This window comes from Prionailurus bengalensis, chromosome E1 (genome assembly GCF_016509475.1).
Source record: "Prionailurus bengalensis isolate Pbe53 chromosome E1, Fcat_Pben_1.1_paternal_pri, whole genome shotgun sequence".
Classification (NCBI taxonomy): domain Eukaryota; kingdom Metazoa; phylum Chordata; class Mammalia; order Carnivora; family Felidae; genus Prionailurus; species Prionailurus bengalensis.
The window spans coordinates 8,955,369-8,980,206 of NC_057347.1; the positions used below are offsets into that span (position 1 = coordinate 8,955,369).

At 47.3% G+C, this 24,838-nt stretch overlaps 1 protein-coding gene across 1 annotated transcript; it reads right to left on the reverse strand.

Annotated features, from left to right (window-relative positions):
• Positions 1-320: 320 nt before the first annotated feature.
• Positions 321-24,283, reverse strand: LOC122484987 (Golgi apparatus membrane protein TVP23 homolog B). The gene is made up of 7 exons (XM_043583177.1): positions 24,129-24,283; positions 18,654-18,736; positions 16,565-16,709; positions 9,871-9,960; positions 8,543-8,674; positions 1,937-2,065; positions 321-1,503 (listed from the first exon to the last, which is right to left on the reverse strand). Exons 1-7 carry the CDS (start codon positions 24,138-24,140, stop codon positions 1,477-1,479), a joined length of 618 nt encoding a protein of 205 aa, XP_043439112.1. The 5' UTR covers positions 24,141-24,283; the 3' UTR covers positions 321-1,476.
• Positions 24,284-24,838: the final 555 nt, after the last annotated feature.

Sequence of the window (24,838 nt, forward strand, 5' to 3'; positions counted from 1 at the left end):
GCCTGGAGCCTGCTTTGGATTTTGTCTCCCTCTCGCTCTGCCCCTCCCCCACTCATGCTGTCTGTCTCTCTCTCTCTCTCTCAAAAATAAACATTAAAAAAAAATATTTTTAATAAAATAAGTTAATGATTCCTAAGAAAGCAGAAGACATTTAGAGACAAATAGCTCCTGTAAAAACCATAATGTACCCTGGTGAGCCTTCCAGTAATCTGTTTCCTTGGATATGTCACTCAATCGAAAATTCCATTTTATCGGCTATAAATCGGTATCGCACATAAATGGTTCGTCGTGAGGATGAAATGAGGTCAAACGTGTCCAAGTGCTTTGTAAACAGTAGAGTTTTATACAAATATAGAGTTATGCACCTTCAAGCTATCACTCCAACAAAGACTTATTCAATTAAACATCTTTTGAAAAATTTCAACAAGGTATAAATACATTCACAAAATAATCTGTTGGTTGAAAGACTCCAACAAAGTGTACAGAACCTGCAACAGAGTTTATAGACTCCTACAACAGCTTGGAGACTGTTACATATATTGCCTTAAGAAATACCATTAATACAAACGCATGATTTACAATACCCCCATTATAGCAAGAAAAAAAAAAATAGATTCATAAGATAAAATGTCTTGTGGGCATTTATTATGCCAAGTATTCAAATGATTATTCTCACTATGACATAAGAATAATACTCTTTTAGTGATAAAAGAGAGATTTCATTAGGCCAAGGACCAACAAAGAGCCTACGGAAAGTGGCAAAGTGAAATCTGACCAACCCTTCCGAAAAATAAACAGAACAGCAGCAATCTCTAGGGGAGCCCCTAAACATAAACTAGGAAAATTCCATTTACATGAATTGGGCCCTAACTACGCGACTTGTTACAAATGAAAGGAAACGAACTTGACGAACTAGTTCACCACTGGCCCGCATTTGGTTTTTACCTGCCTGTGAGTGCCTAAGAAGTCTCATCACAAAGTATGTATTAAGTTGTAAAGTTAACAATTATTTCTAACTTCTAAATAAGCCAAAGTGCTCACTCTCACTCTCACCATGGAAGCAAAACTTCCTTCTGACGACGATCTACAAGACAAGTATGTACACATCTAGAGTTCTGAGAGACGGGGAACATCTTCCATATTCTGTGGGTCAAAACGCAAAGGTCTCCATTCATATGCACGTAAAGACACTTTCATTAACTTGAGACATATGGACATCACCTACGTAAACCGGGAACCAGTCTGGACAGTGTCTCTGGCCACACCATACTTTCGAGCCCCAGACGCTAGAGAGACAGTAAAAAACTTAACGTGAAAACGACTTTTCCAATTTTTTAAAGCAAGAGATTAATAAACTGGAAAAACAAACCCAACGTTCCTCCTTGCAACATGTACTCAGTTCCAAAAGGTTCAGAGTCCAGAATCTCTCCAGCCATTCCCCCGCGTAACCGAATACATGAGCTTTCTCTCCCCTCTTCAGGAAGTCTGATCATCTCCAGTGTTCTGCAAGAGGGAAAAGAACCCCTTAATATCGAGAACAATTTTACTTAAAACACCAGACTTCAAAGCACTAGGAAAACAGCCCATCCTTGGAAGTGAAGCCGGTTGCTACACTGCCTCACCGTCCATGGCCCAATCATGTGAAAAATTACAGACATGGGGGCACCTGGGTGGCTCAGTGGGTTAAGCTTCTGACTTCGGCTCAGGTCATGATCTCACGGTCAGTGAGTTCGAGCCCCGTGTCGGGCTCTGTGCTGACAGGTCAGAGCTCGGAACCTGTTTCAAATTCTCTCTCTTTCCCTCTCTCTCTGCCCCTCCCCGGCTTGCACACATGTTTGTTAAGTATTCCATAAAAATGAAACACTACAAGAATTAGAAAGGATTGCATGAGTCACTGACCGCATCCAAATCACCCTCACATCCAGAAAACACTTGCCTGTCTTAACAGCTGCTTTCCGAGATACGATGTGGCCATGTTGGTTAAATTCTTCCTGCTGCCCACTTTGCACCTGATGTACCCATACAGGTTGGCACCTTGTAGCACCACACCCATGATAACCACCGCCTGGGAAGGGAAAAATAATCAGCGGCTACTGGACTCAAACTGACTGAACTTTCTCTGTGCCATATGTGAAACAAGGCGGACTGTCGCGGGAAAAAGAAGGAAAAAGGAAGCTCTCGGATGAGGCTTATGCCAATGAGACTCCTTCACTTGGCAGAACAGGCTTATCCAATACGAGCTGTGCACAAGGCACTTTGTCATCACCTCCCCCCCAGACAAATAATTCTTAAACACATATTCTAAATACCAGGTGCCAGGCCAGTCCCTGGGGATGCGGTGGAGGGACCATTCTCTCTAGTACTTTCTATGGGTCTGTGAATAAAGATATAAATAAATAAATGAGAGTCAGAAGAGACTCAAATGTTAGTTATTCCTTTAAGAATTACGAAAGAGGGGCGCCTGGGTGGCGCAGTCAGTTAAGCGTCCGACTTCAGCCAGGTCACGATCTCGCGGTCCGTGAGTTCGAGCCCCGCGTCAGGCTCTGGGCTGATGGCTCAGAGCCTGGAGCCTGTTTCCGATTCTGTGTCTCCCTCTCTCTCTGCCCCTCCCCCGTTCATGCTCTGTCTCTCTCTGTCCCAAAAATAAATAAATGTTGAAAAAAAAATTAAAAAAAAAAAAAAAAAAGAATTACAAAAGAATGAGGGGCACCTGGATGGCTCAGTCAGTTGAGCGTCCGACTCTTGGTTTCAGCTCAGGTCATGATTTCAGCTCAGGTCATGATTTCATGGTTCGTGGGATCAAGCCCCAAGTCGGGCTCGCTCTCTCTCTCTCTCCCTCTCCTTCTGCCTCTCCCTGGCTCACCCTCTCCCTCTCTCAACATAAATAAACTTAAAAAAAAAAAAGAATTATGAAAAAATGGCCATGAGATAGGTCAAGTTCAATAAACCGAGAGCATGCAGAGGGGAATCTTGGCTCTCTGCTAAGGTGTGTGTGACAACTGGCTTCTGGGAGAGCAAAGCAGCGCCCTGATGCAACAATCCACAGATGTTTGCCTCCTGTGACAGCGGGACGTGGTGGTGGGGGGGGGGGGGGGGCGCACTAGGAGGAGATGTGCTTTGGCTGAGTTGTTTCTTCCTGGGGCCACATCCAGGAACCTATAGGTGACTCGACTAAGATCACTAAAAGAGAGAGTAAGAAACTCAAGCCTATTCTTTAAACATAAGGGAAGAAAAGTTAATTAGGACAATGTGGGGAGGACCCATGGTTAACCACTCTAGAACAGGGGTTGGCCAAGTGTTTCTACAAAGGCCAGATAACAAAATATTTTAGGCTTTGCAGGCCATGTGATCTCTGTGGCACTCAACTGTGCCATTTTGGCCCCAAAGCAGCCACAGGCGACATGTAAACAAATAGGCAAGGCTACGTTCCCATAAAAATTTATAAAAACAGGTGTTGGGCTGGATTTGGCTTATAGTCCATGGCTTGCCAACCCCTGCTCTGGAATAAACAACTCATCAACCCATCTGCTATTAAAAGGATTACCCGGGAAACGCTACATCTGTAAAAAACAACACGGCTAAACAGAGTATCTCTCTCCAATCCAGACTCACTCCCTTTAACCCTTAACAGGCTGTACAGCTGATTTTCAGGAGGTTAAAGGATTTGAATGTTTAATTAAGGAATAGGTTCATATTCCTAACAGTAGTGGAGCTATACCTACTGTTTTAAACTTGTGTCTCAGGGAAATAAACACATTAGAATTAGACAAGGTTGCTGGTTACCTGAGTAAACATAGAACGATATTTTCATTTAAATACATCTCTTTCGACTCATGTTTCTGAAATGGGGGCCTGGGTAGCTCAGTCGACTTTGGCTCAGGTCATGATCTCGTGGTTCATGAGTTCGAGCCCCGCATCGGGCTCTGTGCTGACAGCTCAGAGTCTCCCTCTCTCTCTGCCCCTCCCCTGCTCGCACTCTCTTTCTCCCTCTCGAAAATAAATAAACATTAAAAAAAAATTTTCTTTTTTAAATAAGTTAAAACAAGCGGATGTCTGGCTTAAGATGGCATCGTGAAGCCAGACTTCAAGATCTCTCTACCCCTAATATATAACAGGTTTATGAAATACATGGGTTTGGGGCACCTGGGTGGCTTGGTCAGTTGAGAGTCGGACTCTCGACTTCACCTGGGGTCATGATCTCACGGTTCACGGGACTGAATCGCACTGACAACACGGAGCTTGCTTGGGAATCTCTCTCCCCCTCTCTCTTTGCCCCTCCCCCGCTCATGCTCGTGCTCACTCCCTCTCTCTCTCTCTCAAAATAAACTTTAAAAAAATACATTTGTTTAAAAACGTAGGATTTAAAATAAAAGGCAAACAAGCTGGTACTGATAAACGTTGGAGAAAAAGGGCTTGTGGTCAGAGAGCGAGCCAGCTTGGTTTTGTCCCACCCAATTCTCAAAATCCCCAAAGAAGCTCCAAATGATCGCCACCCCAACAGCCTGGAGGCAGAAGTCCAGAGGACACAGACAGATAGCCCCGGCGATAAAAGGCAGAAACAGTCACGACTCCCATGGAACCAGCACACAACACAGGCAAGAAATCCCAGCGGCCTGCCACGAGCTGCCTCTCCGGTGACGAGGAGGAGAAGAGAATGCACAGAAGGACAAGCAACCATCAAGTCCATGTTCCCGGGGGGGGCAGGGGTAGGAAGAGGTTCCCGGAGAACCCGGGTGGTTGTAACCTAGGATCCCAAACCACCTTCCACAGAACCTCTCTCACCTGTTTTAGGGAGGTGGAAACGGTGTTAGACACAGACCGGGCTGACTCTCCCAGAGGGATGCGAAGGCCCCAGGGCCCCACAAACCACCTAAAGCAAGAGGGTAGCACCAGCAGGGAGCACACGCCCACCCAGGGAAAGGAACCATACGACCTAAGAGAAGGCGAAGCCCAAGCAAGCCAACAAGGCAGCCAGAGGCCGGGCCGCGTCGTCCTCACACCTACTCTCAGGCCCCACCAAAGACTGTTCACGCTGTAGCTCAAAGTGGAGCCCAGAAATCTGACACCACCGGGGGGCGGTCAAGGAGAACTCAGCTACGCTAAGCCAAGGTCAAGACGAGGTCTGGACAGAGCTGCCTCTGTAAGCGTGAGCAAAATGGTGGTAGGGTGGGGAAGGGAGAGGCATCCATGTAAAACTGTTAAAAAAAAAAAAAAGAAAGAGAAAGAAAGAAAGGAAGAAAGAAAGAAAGAAAGAAAGAAAGAAAGAAAGAAAGAAAGAAAGAAAGAAAGAAAAAGAAAAATAGGAGGAAAAAGAAGAAGAAAGCAAGAAAGGAATAGACTATGTACAAAACACAGGTGAAGAAACGATTCTGGGGGCACCTGGGTGGCTCCGTGAGTTAAGCAGCTGACTCTTTATCTTGGTTCAAGTCATGATGTCGCAGTTGGTGAGTTCGAGCCCCACATCGGGCTCACTCCTGATAGTGTGGAGCCCACGTCAGATCCTCTGTCCCCCCTCTCTCTCAAAAATAAATAAATATTAAAAAAAAGAAAAGAAAAATGGAAAGACAGTAGAGGAGAACAGATAAAAATGACCCTATATAGAGGTAACTGGTCCCCCAGAATCAGAGAAGGCAAAAAATGGAACGTAAATAAATTTAAAGACTTGACAGAAGACAACCGTTCTGATTCAAAGCAAAACCTTGTGCCTACATATCAGAGGAGCATACAGTTTCCAGAAAACTCAATGCAGAAAGATAAACACAAAGACCCTCTGGATATACTGTAAAACTTTGAGAATAAAAAAAAAAAATTCTTCATCCAGGGAGAAAAATGATTCACTCACTTACATGGAGGTTAAGTAAACCTGACCTCAGATTTCTCTGCAATATTCAATATAAGAAAATGATAACGTAGGGGTGCCTGGGTGGTCAGCTGTTAAGCATCTGACTTCCGCTCAGGTTATGATCTTACAGCTCATGAGTTTGAGTCCTACATCGGGTGGGCACGAGTCCCCCTTCGGATGAGCACAAGCCCTGCTTCAAGTGAGTCCTGCTTCTCTCTCTCTCTCTCTCTCTCTCTCTCCTCCCACCCCTCAAAAGAAAAGGAAGAAAAGAAAAGAAGAGAAAAGAAGACAAAAGAAGACAAAAGAAAAGAAAAGAAAAAAAGAAAGGAAAGGAAAGGAAAAGAAAAGAAAAAGGGAAGGGAAGGGAAGGGAAGGGAAGGGAAGGGAAGGGAAGGGAAGATGATAATGTAACGTCTTCTAAAGGCTACGAGAAAGAACCTGGGACCTAAGGATATTAACCCAGCCAAGTCATCGACCAAGAATGAAGTCAAGGGGCTCACATCCTCAAACACGACAGGGCGAAAGGAAAGTAACACCTGCAAGTTTTTTGGGGAAAAAAAAAAAATACCCAGCCATGAAATTTAGCCAACCAGGGGGTTAAAGGAAAAACTGCAGTTAAAAGAACTGAATCAATATATTTAAAAACAGATCAAAGACTGAACAACCGGTAAGAAAGGTTTCCAAGGGTGATTGTCAGGAACCTTGACAACAAGATGAATACCCCAGCAAACAAAACTCAGGCAATACAGGAAGGGAAGAAACCACAGGAGACACAGAGGAGGGTTTATCTCATTTCCTTTCCAACAGACTCTCGAGGTCAAGACACAGGCTTAAGGACGATACTTAAAACAACTAAAGTTAAGTCTATAAGCCGCAGAAATCCAAAGGCGGAAGCAGGGAGGAGGGGGAGGAAGCAGGGCTGTTAACTGCACCGTCCTTCATAGCAGGGAACCGGTACAGGTTTCCTAATCCATGAAAGAGCAGATGAAACAAAGGTCTCAAGTAACAGAGAACTACTAGAAATGGCAAAAACACACCATAAACCTTCCAAATCCCAAAAAGACAAGTACGTATGTGCATACGCAAAGAAAAAAGAGCCTATGTAGCAAAACAGACACAAGAAAATATTAAAAATGTGAGGAAAAAACATAATAAAGGCCAAACTATACCTGATATCGATAAATGTTAAGTGAGGGGCGCCTGGGTGGCTCAGTCGGTTAAGCACCTGACTCTTGATTTCAGCTCAGGTCATGATCTCACGGTTTGTGGGTTCAAGCCCCGCATCGCACCTGTGCTGACAGTGCAGAGCCTGCTTGGGATTCTCTCTCTCTCTCTCTCTCTCTCTCTCTCTCTCTCAAAATAAACTTAAAAAAATCATTTAAAAAAATACTGAGATAAACTCAACTATGAAAACAAGACTCACAGTTTAGATCAAGTGATAGGTTATATTTTCCAAAGATGATACAATATCCCATATGCTTTTCTAGAACCTCTTGATCCCCCTCATCAAGCTATCAAGCTTAGTTCCCATTCCACTGCAGTGGAGAAGTGGCAAAAGTGATGATGTTTGGGCCTTGATTGCTGCCATTGCCCGAACTGTGTCTCCCCCAAATTCTAATGTCGAAGTCCTAACCCAGTACCTCGGAATGTCACTGCATTCGGAGACATGGTTTTTAAAGAGCTGATTAAGGTAAAATGAAGTCACTGGGGGGTGGGGAGGGGGGTACCCTCATCCGGCATGACCGGCATCCTTGTAAAAAGAGATTAGGACACAGACACGCAGAGGAAAGACCACGTGGAAGAAAGCAGGGAAAGACGGCCATCCACAAGCCAGGGAGGGAGGCCTCGGGAAGAAGAAATCAACCCTGCCAACATCTTGGTCTGGGTCTTCTAGCCTCCAGGAGTGTGAGACAATAAAGTTCTGTTGTTTAAGCCTCCCAGAATGCAGCACTCCATCGGGACACCTGCAGCTAACACAGTTGTAGAAGGCAATTCAGCTTCTGAGCAGAACGCTCCCAGTTGGAGCTGTGACCCTCCAAGGAAGCAGTCTCACTGCCACGAAGCCACCATGCTGGGAGGAAACCCCAACTGGCCCTTCGGGAGCACAACGTGGAGAAGCCACCGGACCTCACAGAAAGGAGAGGCCTTACCGGCCTCCAGCCGCCCCAGCCACTAACTGCAACCACATGGAGCCCAGCCCACAACCTCCCAGACAAGCTCTCTCCAACTTCCTGAACCAGAAACTGTGAGATCCCAAGATGCCTCTTGTTTTAAGACGTTACATTCTGGGAAGATTTACGATATAACCAATGGACAACCGGAACAAATGACCAACTGATATTTTCAGAGAGGATCACTCTGTTAGTTCCAAACTAGGCTAAACGTGTTTGTCTGGAGTTTATTGAACATCCCCATCCAACAAGATAATAATGTGATAAATGTATGGTAACCTCTGTACCAGGTGGGTGAAGTCAAAATCCTGCTAGGCACTTGGGGAATTGGTGAAATGGGAACTCTGAGAGGATCCTGCTCTCCGGTTCTCAGAGAAAGGCAGAGTTGGGACACCGGACTTGGGAAATTGGCGATGAAGCAGTCTATTCAAGAGAGTGAGGTCCCCAATGTTAACACCGATGGCCGCATACTGTGATCGTCCGTCAGACATCCTGATGAATCACTCGGTATGTCTACGCTGACACTCACCAGCCACTTCACTCTGAAGGAGAACAGCGCACTGAAGGCAAATATCACCCACAGCACCGGACAGGCAATAAGTCCTAACCAAAAGATTCTCGATTCGGCCTCGGAAACGGTTTTACTCTCTTGAGCAGAATCCTAAAAAAAGAGCGTGAGTTTAATAACCAATATTCTGGTATTTACCAGTAAAAAGCTTAACATTTTTAATGACAAACACCATAACCTAAAAGTCAAATAAATTAATACAAATGACCCAAGTCCCACCCAAGTTAGAACCCCCCAAAGGACAGTTAGTGGACCCACCACGATTTAATCTTAAGAACTGGCTTAAATATGCTTTAACTCAAGAATCTGGTACCTTCAGGGCCCAGTGGACCGTCTGTCATGACCCAACACAGAAAACGTTGCTTGTGATGGACTTCTGTTCAATTCTCACTGCACCTAACACTGTTTATTCATGAGGAAGTTTGGAATCACACCTTAGGAGGTAAGGATCAAGGAAATCAAGGCTAGTCATCCTGGTCAGGGGTCCAGAGAAAGAAATGGAATCAAGGGATTCTGGACGATGACCACAGTGTTTCAGCAATCCCCAGAAAGTTTAACTTTCTTGTTTGACTTGCCTCCACGGTGGATTTTATGATACAAGGAGTACGGGCTCACTAAGCACAACACTGCTTGCTTGCAAGTGGTCCTTGTCTAGGTCCCTCCAAGCATCAGGCCAACAATGTAATTAGTAGCGTCTCCAAGAATTCTGTCCTCTGCCTCTCAAGCCGATCTCCAGGGGAACCTGAATGTTCACCGCAGATGAGCAGGCTCACCCAAAACAGATCGGCGTCCCCTGGGGCTCCTGAAGGCAGGGGCTTAAAGGAGAGACGGCTCTGATCAATTCAGATTTTCTATCCACTTGTAATCCTTCTTTTTCTTGTTCCTGCGCACACGGGGCAGTGGACCATGGGGACAAGGACAGAACAAGCTATTGGAAGCAGTTCTCTCCTAACAGGAAGAAATCCCCGGAGGTACCAGGCGAGGCAACACAACGCGGTGGGTCCTCAGAGATGCTTTATCAGCAGCCCCTGATGGGCGGCTTAGCACACAGCACAAACTCTGACCCAACCTCCTGTCTCACAGGCTTCTTTCCCGTACGTGCCTTTCTTCCAATCTCAACTAGACAGAAAAACGCAGCTAAGCTTCGGGAGGCCGTCTGGTTTAGTGCTGACGGGCCGAGCAATGTGGGGTAGCACTTCCAGTCCTGAACGCTTTGGCCGTCAACATGCAAGTGTAATCTACATGTAACTTACTGAATGACACTTTGAAAAATAAAAAGGGCAGTTTACCTTCCTGGACTCAAACACCCAATGGCTTTTTCCATCTTCATCTATGTGATTCCACCAACGCAGACCAACCATGAGTCTACCTGTGACATTCTGAGAAAGAAGAATACATACACACGCGTTTTTAAAAAGTGTCATTTAAAGGCCTACGAGACCACATCTTGGCGCGAACACATCATCAACCAAAAAAATCGTGGGCTTTACCTCCACAATATCCAGTTAACAAAGACCACCACATACCAGGCCTGAATAAAACAATACAGGAAATGCAATGGCAGGACCCGCAGGGGTGGAGGTGACAGGGTGGGCGTGTCCATAAACATTACCCTTCTTGGGGCCCTGGGTGGCTCAGTCGGTTAAGCGGGTGACTTCGGCTCAGGTCATGGCCTCATGGTTGGTGAGTTCGAGCCCCGCATCAGGCTCTGTGCTGACAGCTCTGAGCCTGGAACCTGCTTTGGATTCTGTGTCTCCTCTCTCTCTGCCCCTCCCCCACTCATGCTGTCTGTCTCTGTCAAAAAATAAATAAACATTAAAAAAAAAAAAGAATAGGGGCGCCTGGGTGGCGCAGTCGGTTAAGCGTCCGACTTCAGCTCAGGTCACGATCTCGCGGTCCGTGAGTTCGAGCCCCGCGTCAGGCTCTGGGCCGATGGCTCGGAGCCCGGAGCCTGTTTCCGATTCTGTGTCTCCCTCTCTCTCTGACCCTCCCCCGTTCATGCTCTGTCTCTCTCTGTCCCAAAAATAAATAAACGTTAAAAAAAAAAAATTAAAAAAAATAAATAAATAAAATAAAGACATTCTTGGGGTTCCTGGGTGGCTCATTTAAGGGTCCGACTTTGGCTCAGGTCATAATCTCGCAGTTTGTGGGTTTGAGCCCGTCGGATTCTGTGCTGACAGCTCAGAGCCTGGAACCTGCTTTGGATTCTGTGTCTCCCTCTCTCTCTGCCCCTCCCCCGCTCATGCTTTGGCTCTCAAAAATAAGCATTAAAAAAAAAAAAATTACCCTTCTCTTTTTTGCTCATGAACTTGTGTCCTTTGTCTAATTCCCTAATGTGTACCTAAGCCCCATGCACTTTAGTTACTGAGACTACCTTTTCCCTACATATCCTGACTGCAGCTCCATATAACTGTGTGTCTCTAAAAATGGTGGTTCTGGACTGAAGGTTTGTGCCCCGCCCCCACCAAACCCATACGTTGAAACTCTTACCCCACCCCCATGTGATGGTATTAGGAGGTCGGGCCTTTGTGGGCGATCAGGATGCGATGAGGTCATAGGACGGAGCGTTCGCGAATGGGATCAGTACCCTCTTAAGAGTCAGGAGAGTTTACTTCCTCTCTCTGCTCTGCCATGTGAAGATAAAATGAGAAAGTGGCAGTCCAGAACCCAGAAGAAGGCCCTCACCACAAGCTGACCATCCTGACAACCTGATCTTGGACTTCCAGCCCCTAGAATCGGAAAAAGAAGTTCCTACTGTTTATAAGCCACCCAGTCTATGGTATTCTTATAGCAGCCCACATTGACTAAGTTAAGACAGAGGTTATAGGCACTAATCCTCATTCAGCACCTCAAACGTACCAAGCTCTTTTCCTCTTACTAATGTAACAAATTACGACCAATGACTTTGACAGCTTTCTCAAGGTTTATTTACACCACTGATGTTTACTGAGCCCCTACTATGAGGTACTATCCCAGCTGCAAGTGTCATGGGGAAGAGAGGCAGTCAACCAGCACACGAAAGTGCCACCACCATCACCCGTGGGAAGGGAAGGGCGAGGGAGAGGCGGTGGGGGAGGAGTGTAGGTTGCCGTAACAGTCAAACAGAAATCTGATCTAGTCTGGGAGTCAGAAATGGCCTCCCTTGAGGAATCAACATTGGGAATAAAATTTAAAGGATAAGTAGGAATCCCTAATGCGGGAGAATATTTTTTAAGGTTTATTTATTGACTGTGAGAGACGGACAGAGGCAGCAAGTGGGGGGGAGGGGGGAGGGGGGAGGGGCAGAGAGAGAGGGAGAGAGAGACTCCCAAGCCGGCTCCGCACCGTCAGCGCACAGCCCAACCGGGGATGTGAACCCACCAACCAGATCATGACGTGAGCAGAGACCAAGAGTCAGATGCTCACCGACTGAGCCGCCCAGGCACCCAATGCAGAAGATGTTTAATCAGGGGTGCCCACTAACAGATTCAGGGGTTCTGTGAAACTTGGGGGAGGAAAAAGTTGTACCTTTATTTTCACCAACTTCTGAAGTTTAGTTTATCTTTAAATTATGAGTGCAGACAACAAACCACGGTAGAAGCAGCAGTACCCGTGACTTGGACCAATAAAAACCTGCAGACACCACAGCATAGCTTTTATGCTTGCCACTGCTTTGAAAGTAACTAGACATTCCAAAAGAAGCATGTATTGTAAAATCAGAAATTTGCCTTTTTAACGTTTCCATTATATTTCAATGTACGTGACTTCCTTTGAAATCTTATGTATTTTCCCTCACGTACTGAAAAGCGTTCACAGGGGCGCCTGGTTGGCTCACTCCACGGAGCGTGTGACTCTTGATTTCAGGGTTGTGAGTTCGAGCCCCACACTGGGAGTAGAGATTACTTAAATGAATAAATAAATAAATAAATATAAATAAATGAGCTCACAACTTCATGAGACTGTGAAAGGGGGTCCATGGCACAAAAAGGTTAGGAATCCGGGTGTTAAGGTGATTCGGGAATGAGAGCAACATTCCAGAAAGATCAGTAGCACAGAGCCCTTGGGAAAAAAGTAAAATCAACCAATTTATGGGACTTGGGGTGATTGACTGGAAATGGAGTAGGAATAAGGCAACTCATATGCATCTGGTTCGCTCAAGTTAAAAAGCAGTGATTTGCGAGGCGCCTGGGAGGCTCAGTTGGTTGAGCGACCACCTCTTGGGTTTCAGCTCAGGTCATGATCTCACGGTTCTTGAGTTGGAGCCCTGAGTCAGGCTCTCTGCTGTCAGCACGGAGACCACTTCAGATCCTCTGCCCTCCTCTATCTCTGCCCCTTCCCCGCTTGCACTCTCTCTCTCTCTCAAAAACAAGTAAACATTAAAAAAAAAACACAAAACCCAGTGATTTGAGGGCTGCCTTGGGTGTCGCAGTTAAGCATCCGGCTCTTGATTTTGGCTCAGGTTGTGATCTCACAGTTTGCGACACTGAGCCCCACATCGGGCTCTGCACGGACGGTGCAGAGCCTGCTTGGGATTCTTTCTCTCTCTCTCTCTCTCTCTCTCTCTCTCTCTCTGCCCCTCTCCCACTCATGCTCACTCATTTTCTCTCTCAAAATAAATTAAAAACAATTTTTTTTAATATTTAAAAAAGAAAAGAAGAGCCTTCAGACCAAAATTCGCATTGTAGAAACGCTAACACTGGAAGACTAAGGAAAGAGGAGAGATGTCCCTGAAGACAGAGGACAGTCAGGGCCTCTTTTATTGGCGATTTTCAAACAACGCCTCTTGGAATATTTTCAAACTCTTTTCCCATTATCCTGTTCTTTTCTGCTTTGATCATTAGATTATTTTCCTAATTTCTCTCTGGCTTATTGTTTTGGAAGCTTCTGGACCTCTAACGATAAAAGCCTTCTGCCTATGTTTTTCCTCCGCGTTCAGCATTAGACACGTTCTGAAAGCTTCAGTGTAGATGATCATTGTCATTAGGGTATAAATAATCTGTATTTACAGTCTTTATCTCCTGTTTAAAGCCAAGGTATCTCAGCAGGTTGGCTTTTATTTGTAATTCTGAGTTGGAAAACCATTCTCTTTAATGAATTCTTCGCTTTATTGTACCGGGCTAGAAAATAGAGCTGCTCTGGGGCATTTATCTGGGTTTTCTTCACCGTGATGCTTAACTAATTTCTGTAAACGTTCCACAGGGACTGAACAGGAAGAGGTCCTCTGTATGTACAAAGTTCCATGGTATCGCTAGTAAGCTGAACTGCCATTTCATTTACATCTTTCAGACCTTATTTATTTTGTGTCGCTGTGATCCGCCAGAGCCGGCAAGCACTTTATTTGACTCCTGTCACGACGTTTTGCGCATCTTCCCCTAATGCTTCTAATAGTTCTTCCCTGCACCCGGTTTGAAGGGACGCCATTCCGTGACTGGTCCTCACTGTCATTCATAAGAGGCCCTTTCTTATTCCCTTGAGTGCTGTCTTACTATTTTGTCTGATAAGATTATAATGCCAGGTTTCTTTCTTCTTGTTTAAATTGGTCAGATATTATCTTTGCCTTTTACTTCTTCTACTGTTGCCATTTTAGTTAGATCCTTCCATCGGGCTCTTGATGTTTGACCCAATCTTCAAACTGTCATCTTCAAAAAGAGGGGCTCCTTGGGGGGCTCAGTCAGTTGAGCGTCCGACTTCGGCTCAGGTCACGATCTCGCAGTCTGTGAGTTCGAGCCCCGCGTCGGGCTCTGTGCTGACGGCTCAGAGCCTGGAGCCTGTTTGGGACTCTGTGTCTCCCTCTCCCTCCACACCTCCCCACTCACACTCTGTCTCTCTCTCAAAAATAAATAAACATTAAAAAAAAAAGAGTTTAGGGGCGCCTGGGTGGCTCAGTCGGTTAAGCGTCCGACTTCGGCTCAGGTCACGATCTCGCAGTCCGTGAGTTCGAGCCCCACATCGGGCTCTGTGCTGACCGCTCAGAGCCTGGAGCCTGTTTCAGATTCTGTGTCTCCCTCTCTCTCTGACCCTCCCCCGTTCATGCTCTGTCTCTCTCTGTCTCAAAAATAAATAAACGTTAAAAAAAAATTTTTTTTTTTAAAGTTTAATCAAATTACATTTACTGTTAAAATTAATTTGCTTTATATCTCAGTGGTTTGGACATCTGTGAAAGTAATTCTCCCACAGATAAAAGAGTGACATTTTTTAAGTCCTTGCTTAAAAAAAAAAAAAAGAAGAAGAAAAACAAAATCTTTATCAGAAAATACACTTTTTGGCACTGGGTTTTTAAAACCCTAAACCCAGAAGGATTTAATTATAAGAATTTGGAAATGACCAGGAAGAACGGACCAAAGGCTGTTGTTCTATCAGGCTAAACAGACATTACATGAACAACAAAAAGAAACATGCCTCAAAACAAAATTGTGACCGGGATACAGTAAACAGTGCAGAGCGTAAAGCAAAAGAAGAAATTCAAAGAAACACAAGCCAAAGACAGTATTAAAAAAAAAAAAAAAAAGCCTAAATAAAAGAGACCTTTATGGGGACACCTGGGTAGCTCAGTTGGTTCAGCCTCTGACTCGATTTCAGCTCAGAGATCCTCTCTCTCCCTCTCTCTCTGACCCTCCCCAACTAGAGCGCACTCCTTCTGTCTCTCTCAAAATTAATAAAGAAACTTTAAAAAGAAAAAGAGAGACCTTTATAATCCCCATTCTCAGCATTTTGTGGCCTATGGAAGCTGGCGACCACCAAGCCAGCCATTTCTGGTGGGAGAACTGAAAGGTCTAAAAAAACGGTTGGGTTGGTGGCTGGGAACAGACTTGTAACACCTTACTGGCCTCTGAATCAATACACACGTCTCGGAAATTCCAAAATCAGCTTTTTTTTTTTTTTTTTTAAACCTTTGATTTTTTTCCCCCACCATTTGACTATGAAAATTTCCAAACACACAGCAAAGTCAAATTTTATAGTGAGCACCCAAATGCCTACCACTAGAGTCTGTATTTAATATTTTACTACAGTTACCTTATCACGCGTCCATCTATCTAGGTGTCTATCTGTCTATCCACCCATCCGTCTACTTACAGTTGCCTCTGAGTTTAAAACCATTTCTTACTCCCTCTTATCCCTTCTAGCAGGGTTTCTCAACCTCTGCGCTACTGACATCTGGGGTCAGAAAATTTTTCGTTGTAGGGGGCTATCCTGTGCACCTTAGGACGTTAGCAGCATCCACGGCCTCTACCCACTGGATGTCAGCAAAACACCTCCCCCAACCCCAGCTGTGACAACCAAAACTGTCTTCGGACATGGACAGTCGTCCTCTGGGGAACAAAACTGGTCCTGGTGGAGAAACACCGCCCCGGGACACGCATAGGGGCCTTTGTGAGTGGCGGGCACGCTCCTCAAGAATGTGTGCATGCTCTGTCCTGGGCTCCTATCTAGATATCGTACACAGCACACCCTGAAGCAAAACAAGTGATATGAATTAGAAACAGTATACAGGGGGCGCCTGGGTGGCGCAGTCGGTTAAGCGTCCAACTTCAGCCAGGTCACGATCTCGCGGTCCGTGAGTTCGAGCCCCGTGTCGGGCTCTGGGCTGATGGCTCAGAGCCTGGAGCCTGTTTCCGATTCTGTGTCTCCCTCTCTCTCTGCCCCTCCCCTGTTCATGCTCTGTCTCTCTCTGTCCCAAAAATGAATAAATGTTGAAAAAAAAAATTAAAAAAAAAAAAAAAAAGAAACAGTATACAGGACCTGTGGCTGCTATCACATTTTGCTTCTTTAATTTTAAAGCTGATGGAGGCTGACATAAGGCACAGACAGATAAATTAGTAGTAGTGTAATAACCTACATGTGATCTGATGATAGACCGTAACACACGGGACGCCCGCGGTGACAGAAAGATATAAATGAAGACAAATCCAAGATGCTAAGGGTCATTCTCCCCCCACGGTTCATACATCGTTCAGTCTCATCACATCAAATACAACGTTAAAATGAGAAAACAATCAGACCTACCTTGACTGCCCAAAAGTCACATGACAACAACAAGATAATTGTCACCATACAGGCAATAAAGCTGCTGCTGAACAACTCACAGAGCAGATAGACGACGATGGCACTGACTCGAAAGAACAAATGGAAAAATGACGCCACCGGGTGTCTGAAAATCAAAACACAGTGAAAGAAAGGCGATTACGCTTCAGCACAGGGGCTGCGGACACAGATGAATGACGCCTTCCGCCACAGCATCCACCAGCCAGGGTTTGGTCAAAACAAGAGACGACTCTGAGGAAAAAGCAAATGGCCGCCTCTATTTTTACATTAAGTCCCATTATCTGACCGGGCCCTGCTGCCACAGAAAATACCGTATGCAAATAGGACTTGACCTTTCACAAGATATATGAGCCACTCTGCCAAGCTTGGAGAATTCAGGAAACTATACTCTCAGGATTAAAAACTATTTTGTCATATGGGGCGGGGCGCCTGGGTGGCTCGGGCGGTTGAGCGTCCGACTTTGGCTCGGGTCATGATCTCACGGTTCGTGGGTTCGAGCCCTGCGCCGGGCTCCGTGCTGACAGCTCGGAGCCCGGAGCCTGCTTCGGATTCTGTGTCTCCCTCTCTCTCTCTGCCCCTCCCCTGATCGTGCTCTTTCTCTGTCTCTCAAAAATAAATAAACGTTAAAAAAATTTTAAGAAGATGGGGCGCCTGGATGGCTCAGTCTATTGGGCATCCAACTTCGGCTCAGGTCATGATCTCATCGCCCATGAGTTTGAGCCCTACGTCAGGCTCTGTGCTGACAGCTCGGAGCCCGGAGCCTGCTTCGGATTCTATGTCTCCCTCTCTCTCTCTGCCCCTCCCCTGATCGTGCTCTTTCTCTGTCTCTCAAAAATAAATAAACGTTAAAAAAAATTTAAGAAGATGGGACACCTGGGTGGCTCAGTTGGTTGAGCATCCAACTTCGGCTCAGGTCATGATCTCATGGTTCATGAGTTCGAGCCCCGCATTGGGTTCTGTGCTGACAGCTCAGAGCCTGGAGCCTGCTTCGGATTCTGTGTCTCCCTTTCTCTCTGCCCCACCCCCGCGCGCTCTCTCTCTCTCTCTCTCTCAGAAATAAACAAACATTAAAAAAAAAAACTTTTTTTTTTAATTAAAAAAGAAATTACTGTCACATAAAAAAACTAATTCCAGGTGCCTGGCTGGCAGAGTCAGTAGACCACGCGACTCTTGACTTCGGGGTCCCGAGTTCGAGCCCCATGCTGGGCACAGAAATTAGTTAAAAATTAAAATAAATAAAACAGAACTCCTAGGCCTTCAGAAATCACTTCTGGCTTTAAGGCAAAGTAGCTCTCAGGCAGACTTTTGGTTTTAACAGCTTTATTGAGGTATAATCCACATACCCCACAATTCGTCTATTTAAAATGTAGGCCCCAACAGTTTTTTGGTATATTCACAAACTGCGCGATCACCTTTGGAACTTCCTCATTACCCCAAAACAAACTCGAGACCCACGGGCATCCCTCCTCATCCGCCCCAACCCCACCCCTCTCTCCAGCCACAGACAACCGCTAACATACTATCATCTCTACAGATTTGCCTATTCTAGGCATTTTGTATAAATGAAAGCATACAAGTGGTCTTTTGTGACTGCCATCTCTCACTCAGCATCATCTTCTCAAAGGTCAGGTAGACGTCAACCGCAATAAGTCAATCTCTTGACAGGGACCTGAATTTGGAATCGAAGTCTGTTTGGCTTGACGTGTTCGTGTTATCGACAAAAGATCCGATTCTGAAATCTGCACAATCAATCCGAATGCAACACGCGCAGGGTCTAAAGGAACGATGCACTCTTGGTAAACAAGTGGTGGAAGTAAACACACGAGGGTTCACAAAATCGGCTTCGCAGACGTGAAGACGCGCCACTGAGTAAACTCCACGGGCCAGTTAACTCCCACAGCAAATCTGAACTGTCGTCTGTGCCCCAGACCAAAACTCAAATTGCCAGGTGGCCGCTGCGCACAAGTTCGTGACAACCGCTCTGCCTTGAATGCCACCGGCCGGCACCCGTCGACACACAGAACCCAACTCCGACGACTCACCCTCTTACCTGATTTTGGATTTTTTTGGTCTGTTAGTGGTCTCCTCTTCCGCATCAAACAGGGAGACATCCTCGGTGTCATCATTACTGTCCTAGCAGGAAAATTAAATATCCGTGAAGCAAGAGGAAACTCAGTACTTGCGTGTCTCCTACATAGAAGGCACCACGCCAAAATGGAAAGCAAAAGAAAGACACGGTCCCAGACATCGGGAATTCACAACCTAGCGAAAGGGCACCCCCATCGGCTCGGGGCTGGCAACGAGCCATCGCTACCCCGCTGCTGAGCCCTGGGACAAACCATGGGGGGTCAATGACGCTCCTGTAAACTTCCCACGGCTGCGGCTGCGCTCAGTCACCGTCACCAGCAGGGCCTCCCGGGGACAAACTCCATGCTTTTGGCTCCTTCACGAAATCATCTGCCTGCACCCCTGTTTCCCCGACCCCTTCTCACTAGTCTCTGTTTATCCAACGTGAAACCAGCCATGGGGCTCGGAATCTCTTCCTTTCCTGCCTCCTCCATCAATTTCCCCTTTATTTACACTCTCTTGTATCTTGGGTCTTCCTCTGGGACCTCTCCGGTCAGCATATGAACTTCTTCAGGGGTCATTTGTTGCTGGAAAGAGGTTTCAAAAACCCTGAGCCGGGACCTCCCCTTCTGTCTTCCGCCCTCGACGCACAGCCTTTCTCCCTCTCTCGGCCTCGGACCCTCAGGGTGGCTCACACCTCAACCCGCTGTGGCCTCAGCCCAGCCTCAGCCGCAACCACGACGAACCTGCTCTCACCCCTTGCCTGGCGCCAGCCACCCACCACCCACCTGCCTTCACCTCCTCCCTGCCGGACTCCAGCCCCTCATCACCCACAGGGCAATCTTCCTCACAGGACAGTCACGCCGGGTCCTTCCCCTCGCAAATCGTTCTCAGCGGTGCTCCTCCGGGTAGAAGGTAAAACTCACCTCCTCCACCGGATCCCCCTCCTTCCCTTCCGACGCTCCCTCCCACTGGGCAGCCGCTACGTGTTCTCAGAAAACACCAGGGGCTCCCATCTGCCTGCCTTTCACATCTTTTCTCCACCCAGAAAGCTCTTCCCTTCTCCATCCCCTACACAGCAAGCCCTCAGGCAACACCAAATCCACCTGGAAAATCTCAGCTACAATACCGAAAGAGCTGAGAAACTTGCCCTGAAATCCCCAGGCTTCCCATTTCCAATCCCCGCCTGCCCGACAATCTTACTGCAGCTCTCCAAGGACCACCTCCATCTAGACACTAAGCTCCTGGGGGCAAGGACTGTCACTGCGTTGTAGTAAGTCCTGGTGTACCGCATAGCACCCGGCCAGGCGGCACAATATTTCTTGAAGGCGGGAGCGGATGAACAAAGGAGGCAACTGCAGACTGTGATCGCAGCCAGGAGAAACAGGAGTGCAAACGGGAGCACAGAGGAGGAAGCGAATCTTTCCTACCAAAGGGCTCCGGAGGAGAGCTTATGTGCTGGGTGCCGACAGAGCAAGGCCTCCTGCTCACTCCAGTCCCTTGACTAGGTATATTTTCAAAGGCAGAGAGTGGAAACGCACAAGGTCTATGTAGGGGTCCACGGAGTAAGAGAACAGTGAGAGAAGCAGAATGGGAGCTAAGGTTTTAAGAGGAAAATAGACTCAGATCTGAGACCAGTGGTTCTCAACCTTGGCTCACGGGTTGAAACTGCCTTGGGTACAAGACAGAAAGACACAAAGAAAGGCAGACAGAAAGATGGAAGGAAGGAAGGAAGGAAGGAAGGAAGGAAGGAAGGAAGGAAGGAAGGAAGGAAAAGAGAAAAGAAAAGAAAAGAAAAGAAAAGAAAAGAAAAGAAAAGAAAAGAAAAGAAAAAAGAAAAAGAAACCCTGATACCTGATCCCCACCCCAAGGTGGTCTGGGGTGTGGTTTGGGCATCTGGATTTTTTTAAAGCCCCTCAGATGACAATAATGTACAGCCAAGACTGAGATCCACAGTATGATGCTAGGGTCTGAAAAGCCGACACTTCTCCTTGATCCCAACAATCCAATCTATATCCAGCAGATGGGGTGACCTCTCATACATATCATCTCCCTACTTTGACTTCATAAAAATGGACTACCCATCAGAACCATCACCACCTGGCCCCGCCCACCTCTAAGACCTTATCTCGGGCCGCACCCCCTTCTTGAACTGCGGTGGACTGATAATGCCTCCTCTCAGTCCTGCCAGACTTCCTGGTGCTAATGCTTGGAATCTGTAAGTACGTAAATTTTTAGCAAACAGATTTTTGCAAACAGATTTTTGAATTAAGGAGTTTGAGAGGGGAAGAGTATCCTGGTGCCTCCTTAGCCCTTGACTCGTTTTTGACTTCTGACCTGGAACTATAGGATAAATTTCTATTAAGACACTAAGTTTGGGGCGCCTGGGTGGCTCAGTCAGTTCAGCTTCGAACCTCGGCTCAGGTCATGATCTCCCGGTCAGTGAGTTCGAGCCCCACATCGGGTTCTGTGCTGACAACTCGGAGCCTGAAGCCTGCTTCCAATTCTGTGTCTCCCTCTCTCTGCCTTTTGCCTGCTTACATTCTGTCTCTCCCCAAATAAATAAATAAATAAACATTAAAAAATTTAAAAAAGAAAAAGAGTTTGGTTTTGGACCTTTAACCTGAAGATGCTGATACTAAGACTTTTTTAAAAAATTGAGAAGGGGAACCACTAGCATCTTCTAGAATGTTCCGATTTAGGTGTTAAATGAAAATTCTGGCCTCTGTATGGAGAAGCTGGGAGAAGGAGGGGAAAGACAAAGGCACAAAGCTGTGAAGCTTTGTGCCAAGAAGCAATGGCTTGGTCTCCGGAGGAGGCAGTGGAGGTGGCGAAAAACATCCAGATGCCAAATACGTTTTAGAGTGGAAATGACAGGATTTGCTGACGGGCTGAACGTGGGGGTAAGAGAAAAGGGGTTAAGGAAGATTCCAAAGTTTTTGTCCTGAGCAGCTAAAAATAAAAGCACCAAAGACAGACACTTGGGCACTCCCAATATTTAGGGGTCAGAAAGATGAGAAGGACTAAGCAGTGGGGGCTGGAGAGGATGTGCTAAGGCCTAGGAGCTGAACCAGGGGGGTGGTGTCCGGGAAGTCAGGGGAAGAAAGTGCTTCCAGGAGGAGGGTCAGATCAACCATATCAAATGCTGCTCACAAGGAGGATGAAAACCACAGAGACTACTGTATTTCTTTCTTTCTTTTTTTTTTTTTTAATCTTTCTTTTTTGAGAGAGTGCAAATGGGGTAGGAGCGGAGAGAGAGAGGGAGACACAGAACCCAAAGCAGGTTCCGGGCTCTTGAGCTGTCAGCACAGAGCCCGATGTGCGGCTCCAACTCACGAGCCATGAGGTCATGACCAGAGCTGAAGTCGGATTCTTAACCCACTTAGTGGCCCCAAGACCACTGTATTTCTAACCGGTCATCAGTGACCTCACTAAGAGCAGTTTCAGGATGGCAGACGGAAGAGGGAGAAAACCAGACTAGAACGGACACAAGAGACAACAGAAAAAGTAAGAGACAAGTACAAATAAATCTTAAGGAACTAAGAATGGGGTGATACCTCAAAGGGCGTTTAGAGTGAAGTTTTTATTTTTTAAGGCAGGAGAAATTAAAGCATGTTTATATGTTAACTTAAGCTTTGGTGGCGCCTGGGTGGCTCAGCCAGTTGGGCCTCCAACTCTTGATTTCGGCCCAGGTCACGATCTCAAGGTTCACAGGATCAAGCCCCGCTTCAGGGCTCTGCGCTGACCCCACAGAGCCTGCTTGGGATTCTCTCTCCCTCTCTGCCCTTTCCCCAGCTTGCACCTGCGCTCGCTCTCAAAATAAATAAATTTTTAAAAAACAAGCTTTTAAAAACGGAAAGAGGGGCGCCTGGGTGACTCAGTCGGTTGCGCGTCCGACTTCAGCTCAGGTCACGATCTCACAGTCCGTGAGTTCGAGCCCCGCATCGGGCTCTGGGCCGATGGCTCAGAGCCTGGAGCCTGCTTCTGATTCTGTGTCTCCCTGTCTCTCTGCCCCTCCCCCGTTCATGCTCTGTCTCTGTCTCAAAAATAAATAAACGTTAAAAAAATTTTTTTTTAAAAACGGAAAGAAAACAGTGATGATGGAGAAAAGCAAAGAGAGAATTGCTGGAGCACCACCTTCCAGCAGGCCAGAGGCACGGAAACCAGCGCAGGAGTAGGCAGGATGGCCTAAGGATGGAGAACGAACAGGAAAAGAAAGGCAGAGTATGTGGGAGATCCCGGGCAAAGATGCATATGGCTGGTGGTGTGAAATTCTCTTCTGATGGCTGCTACTTTCTCGGTGGACGCAGAGGGAGGGAAGGAAGGCTGAAGGTCTGAGGAAAGAGAAACCACAGTAGTGGCCCAGGAGGGTGGGAGAGGGAGGAGCCTGTGGGAACGTGGGGGTGAGTGCCTGGCAGCCTTAAGGGCCCGCTTGAGGTTCATGGTCACAAACTGGACTTGGGAACGCTCCGTATGGCTGTGTGTTTTTCTCCAGCTTCCTTCAGCCTGGGTGCAGGTTCAGAAAGCAGAATCGAACCATCATTGGATCTTGTCTACTCAAGCAACCTCCTTAGAGTGGTCTTTACTGACCATAAATTCTAAGGCTGCCCTATTCCCAGATACTTGCTATATACGTCACTTTGTCTTTGCTGGCATTACCTGGAAGCATCCTCATATGTAACTAGTTAGGTCTCCCCACCCCAACCCATCGACAAGCCCCCACCCCCCAGCACCCTACAACTCACACATTTCAGGGTAAGAAATGTGTGCCGTTCACAGCCCTATCCTAGGGCCTAGAACGGTGCCTGGGCCATAGTAATCCCTCAATGGGAAAAAAAAAGAAAAAAAAAAGCTATGGATACTCAAGTGAAAGTGCACGATAAACAGCAAAAAGTTTTGTTTTGTTTTGTTTTGTTTTGTTTAACCTAGGAAGAGATGATTCTTCCTCATCTCTGGTCTAGACCTGCAAACTGCAATTAACTCTAAGGGCACAGCCGTGACCATCGAAGTGATCAACAATCACCATTAGTGTTACTTCGGCAACAAGCATTTCACTGCAAGGGCCTGGCGGTGTCTCCCACTCCTGCAGGATCGCACTGCACCCCCGAAAGTCCCCGAATGGTTGGGGAAAGCCAGACCACCCGCAACTTCACACCGAGGGCGTTTCCTCAGCACGGCACCGGCACCCGTGCGATCCGGCGCCCCACCTCTGCTGGCAATGCGCTTCTGCACACCCCGCAGCCGTCCCTCCGAGGCTCAGTCGGGGCACCCCCACCCCCCACCAAGGCCTCGGGGCCCCAGCCACGCTCCCTCCGGGTCCCCAACCCCGGGGCTCGGTCAGCCAGCGGGGGCGCGGGCACAACGGCCCCGGAACGCCAGACTCGCGCCCCCCCCCCGGGACCCAGCAAGCCCGGCGCCCAGCCACACCCACCCTCACGACGCGCCCGCGGCCCCTCACCTGCTGCAACATGACCGCCCTGCGCCAGGCCCACTTCCGGGAGCCACGTCAGCGCGGCCACTGACGCGACCAGGTCCCCACAGGAGGGGAGGAGCAAAGCACAAGCTCAGCCCGTCCCCGCTTCCGCTTCCAGGTGCTTTGCGGGAGGAGGAACTGAGGAGGCGTGGCTTCCGGGGCGGGACGAGCGTGTGGGCGCGGCGCCAGGGGGCGGGGCGGTCTCGGGGCGGGACGCGAGGCGGGGCGAGAGATCCGGGGGCGGGGCGAGTGCGGGGGACAGTGCGTCGGGGGCGGGGCATGGAGGGAGAGGCGAGCGTGTGGGCGGGGCGTCGGGGGCGCGGCAAATGTCTGGGACGCTATTTAGAAGGAACAGGGCGGGGGTCTCGAGTTTTATTGTGGGAGGAAAGTCGACGCCTGCAAACAATAAGGAATAAAGCGGGTGAGAGCGTGTGTTTGAGTGCCGGCTTCTCCGGGTACTAGCTATCCAATAACCTTATATACGTCTTTCCTCAGTTTTGTAAAGTGAGGATGATGATGGTAACCGAACAGGGTTAAGTGTGCTTAGTACATAGAAAGTGTAATTCTTCATACTGTTTTAAGTTTAATCTCCGGTGATGTCATTTTGCTCCATGAAGGATCTGAAATCCAGAGACTTTTACATCATCTTTGAAACTGTGACTGTAACAGTGTGATTATAAGAATATCCTATCTGC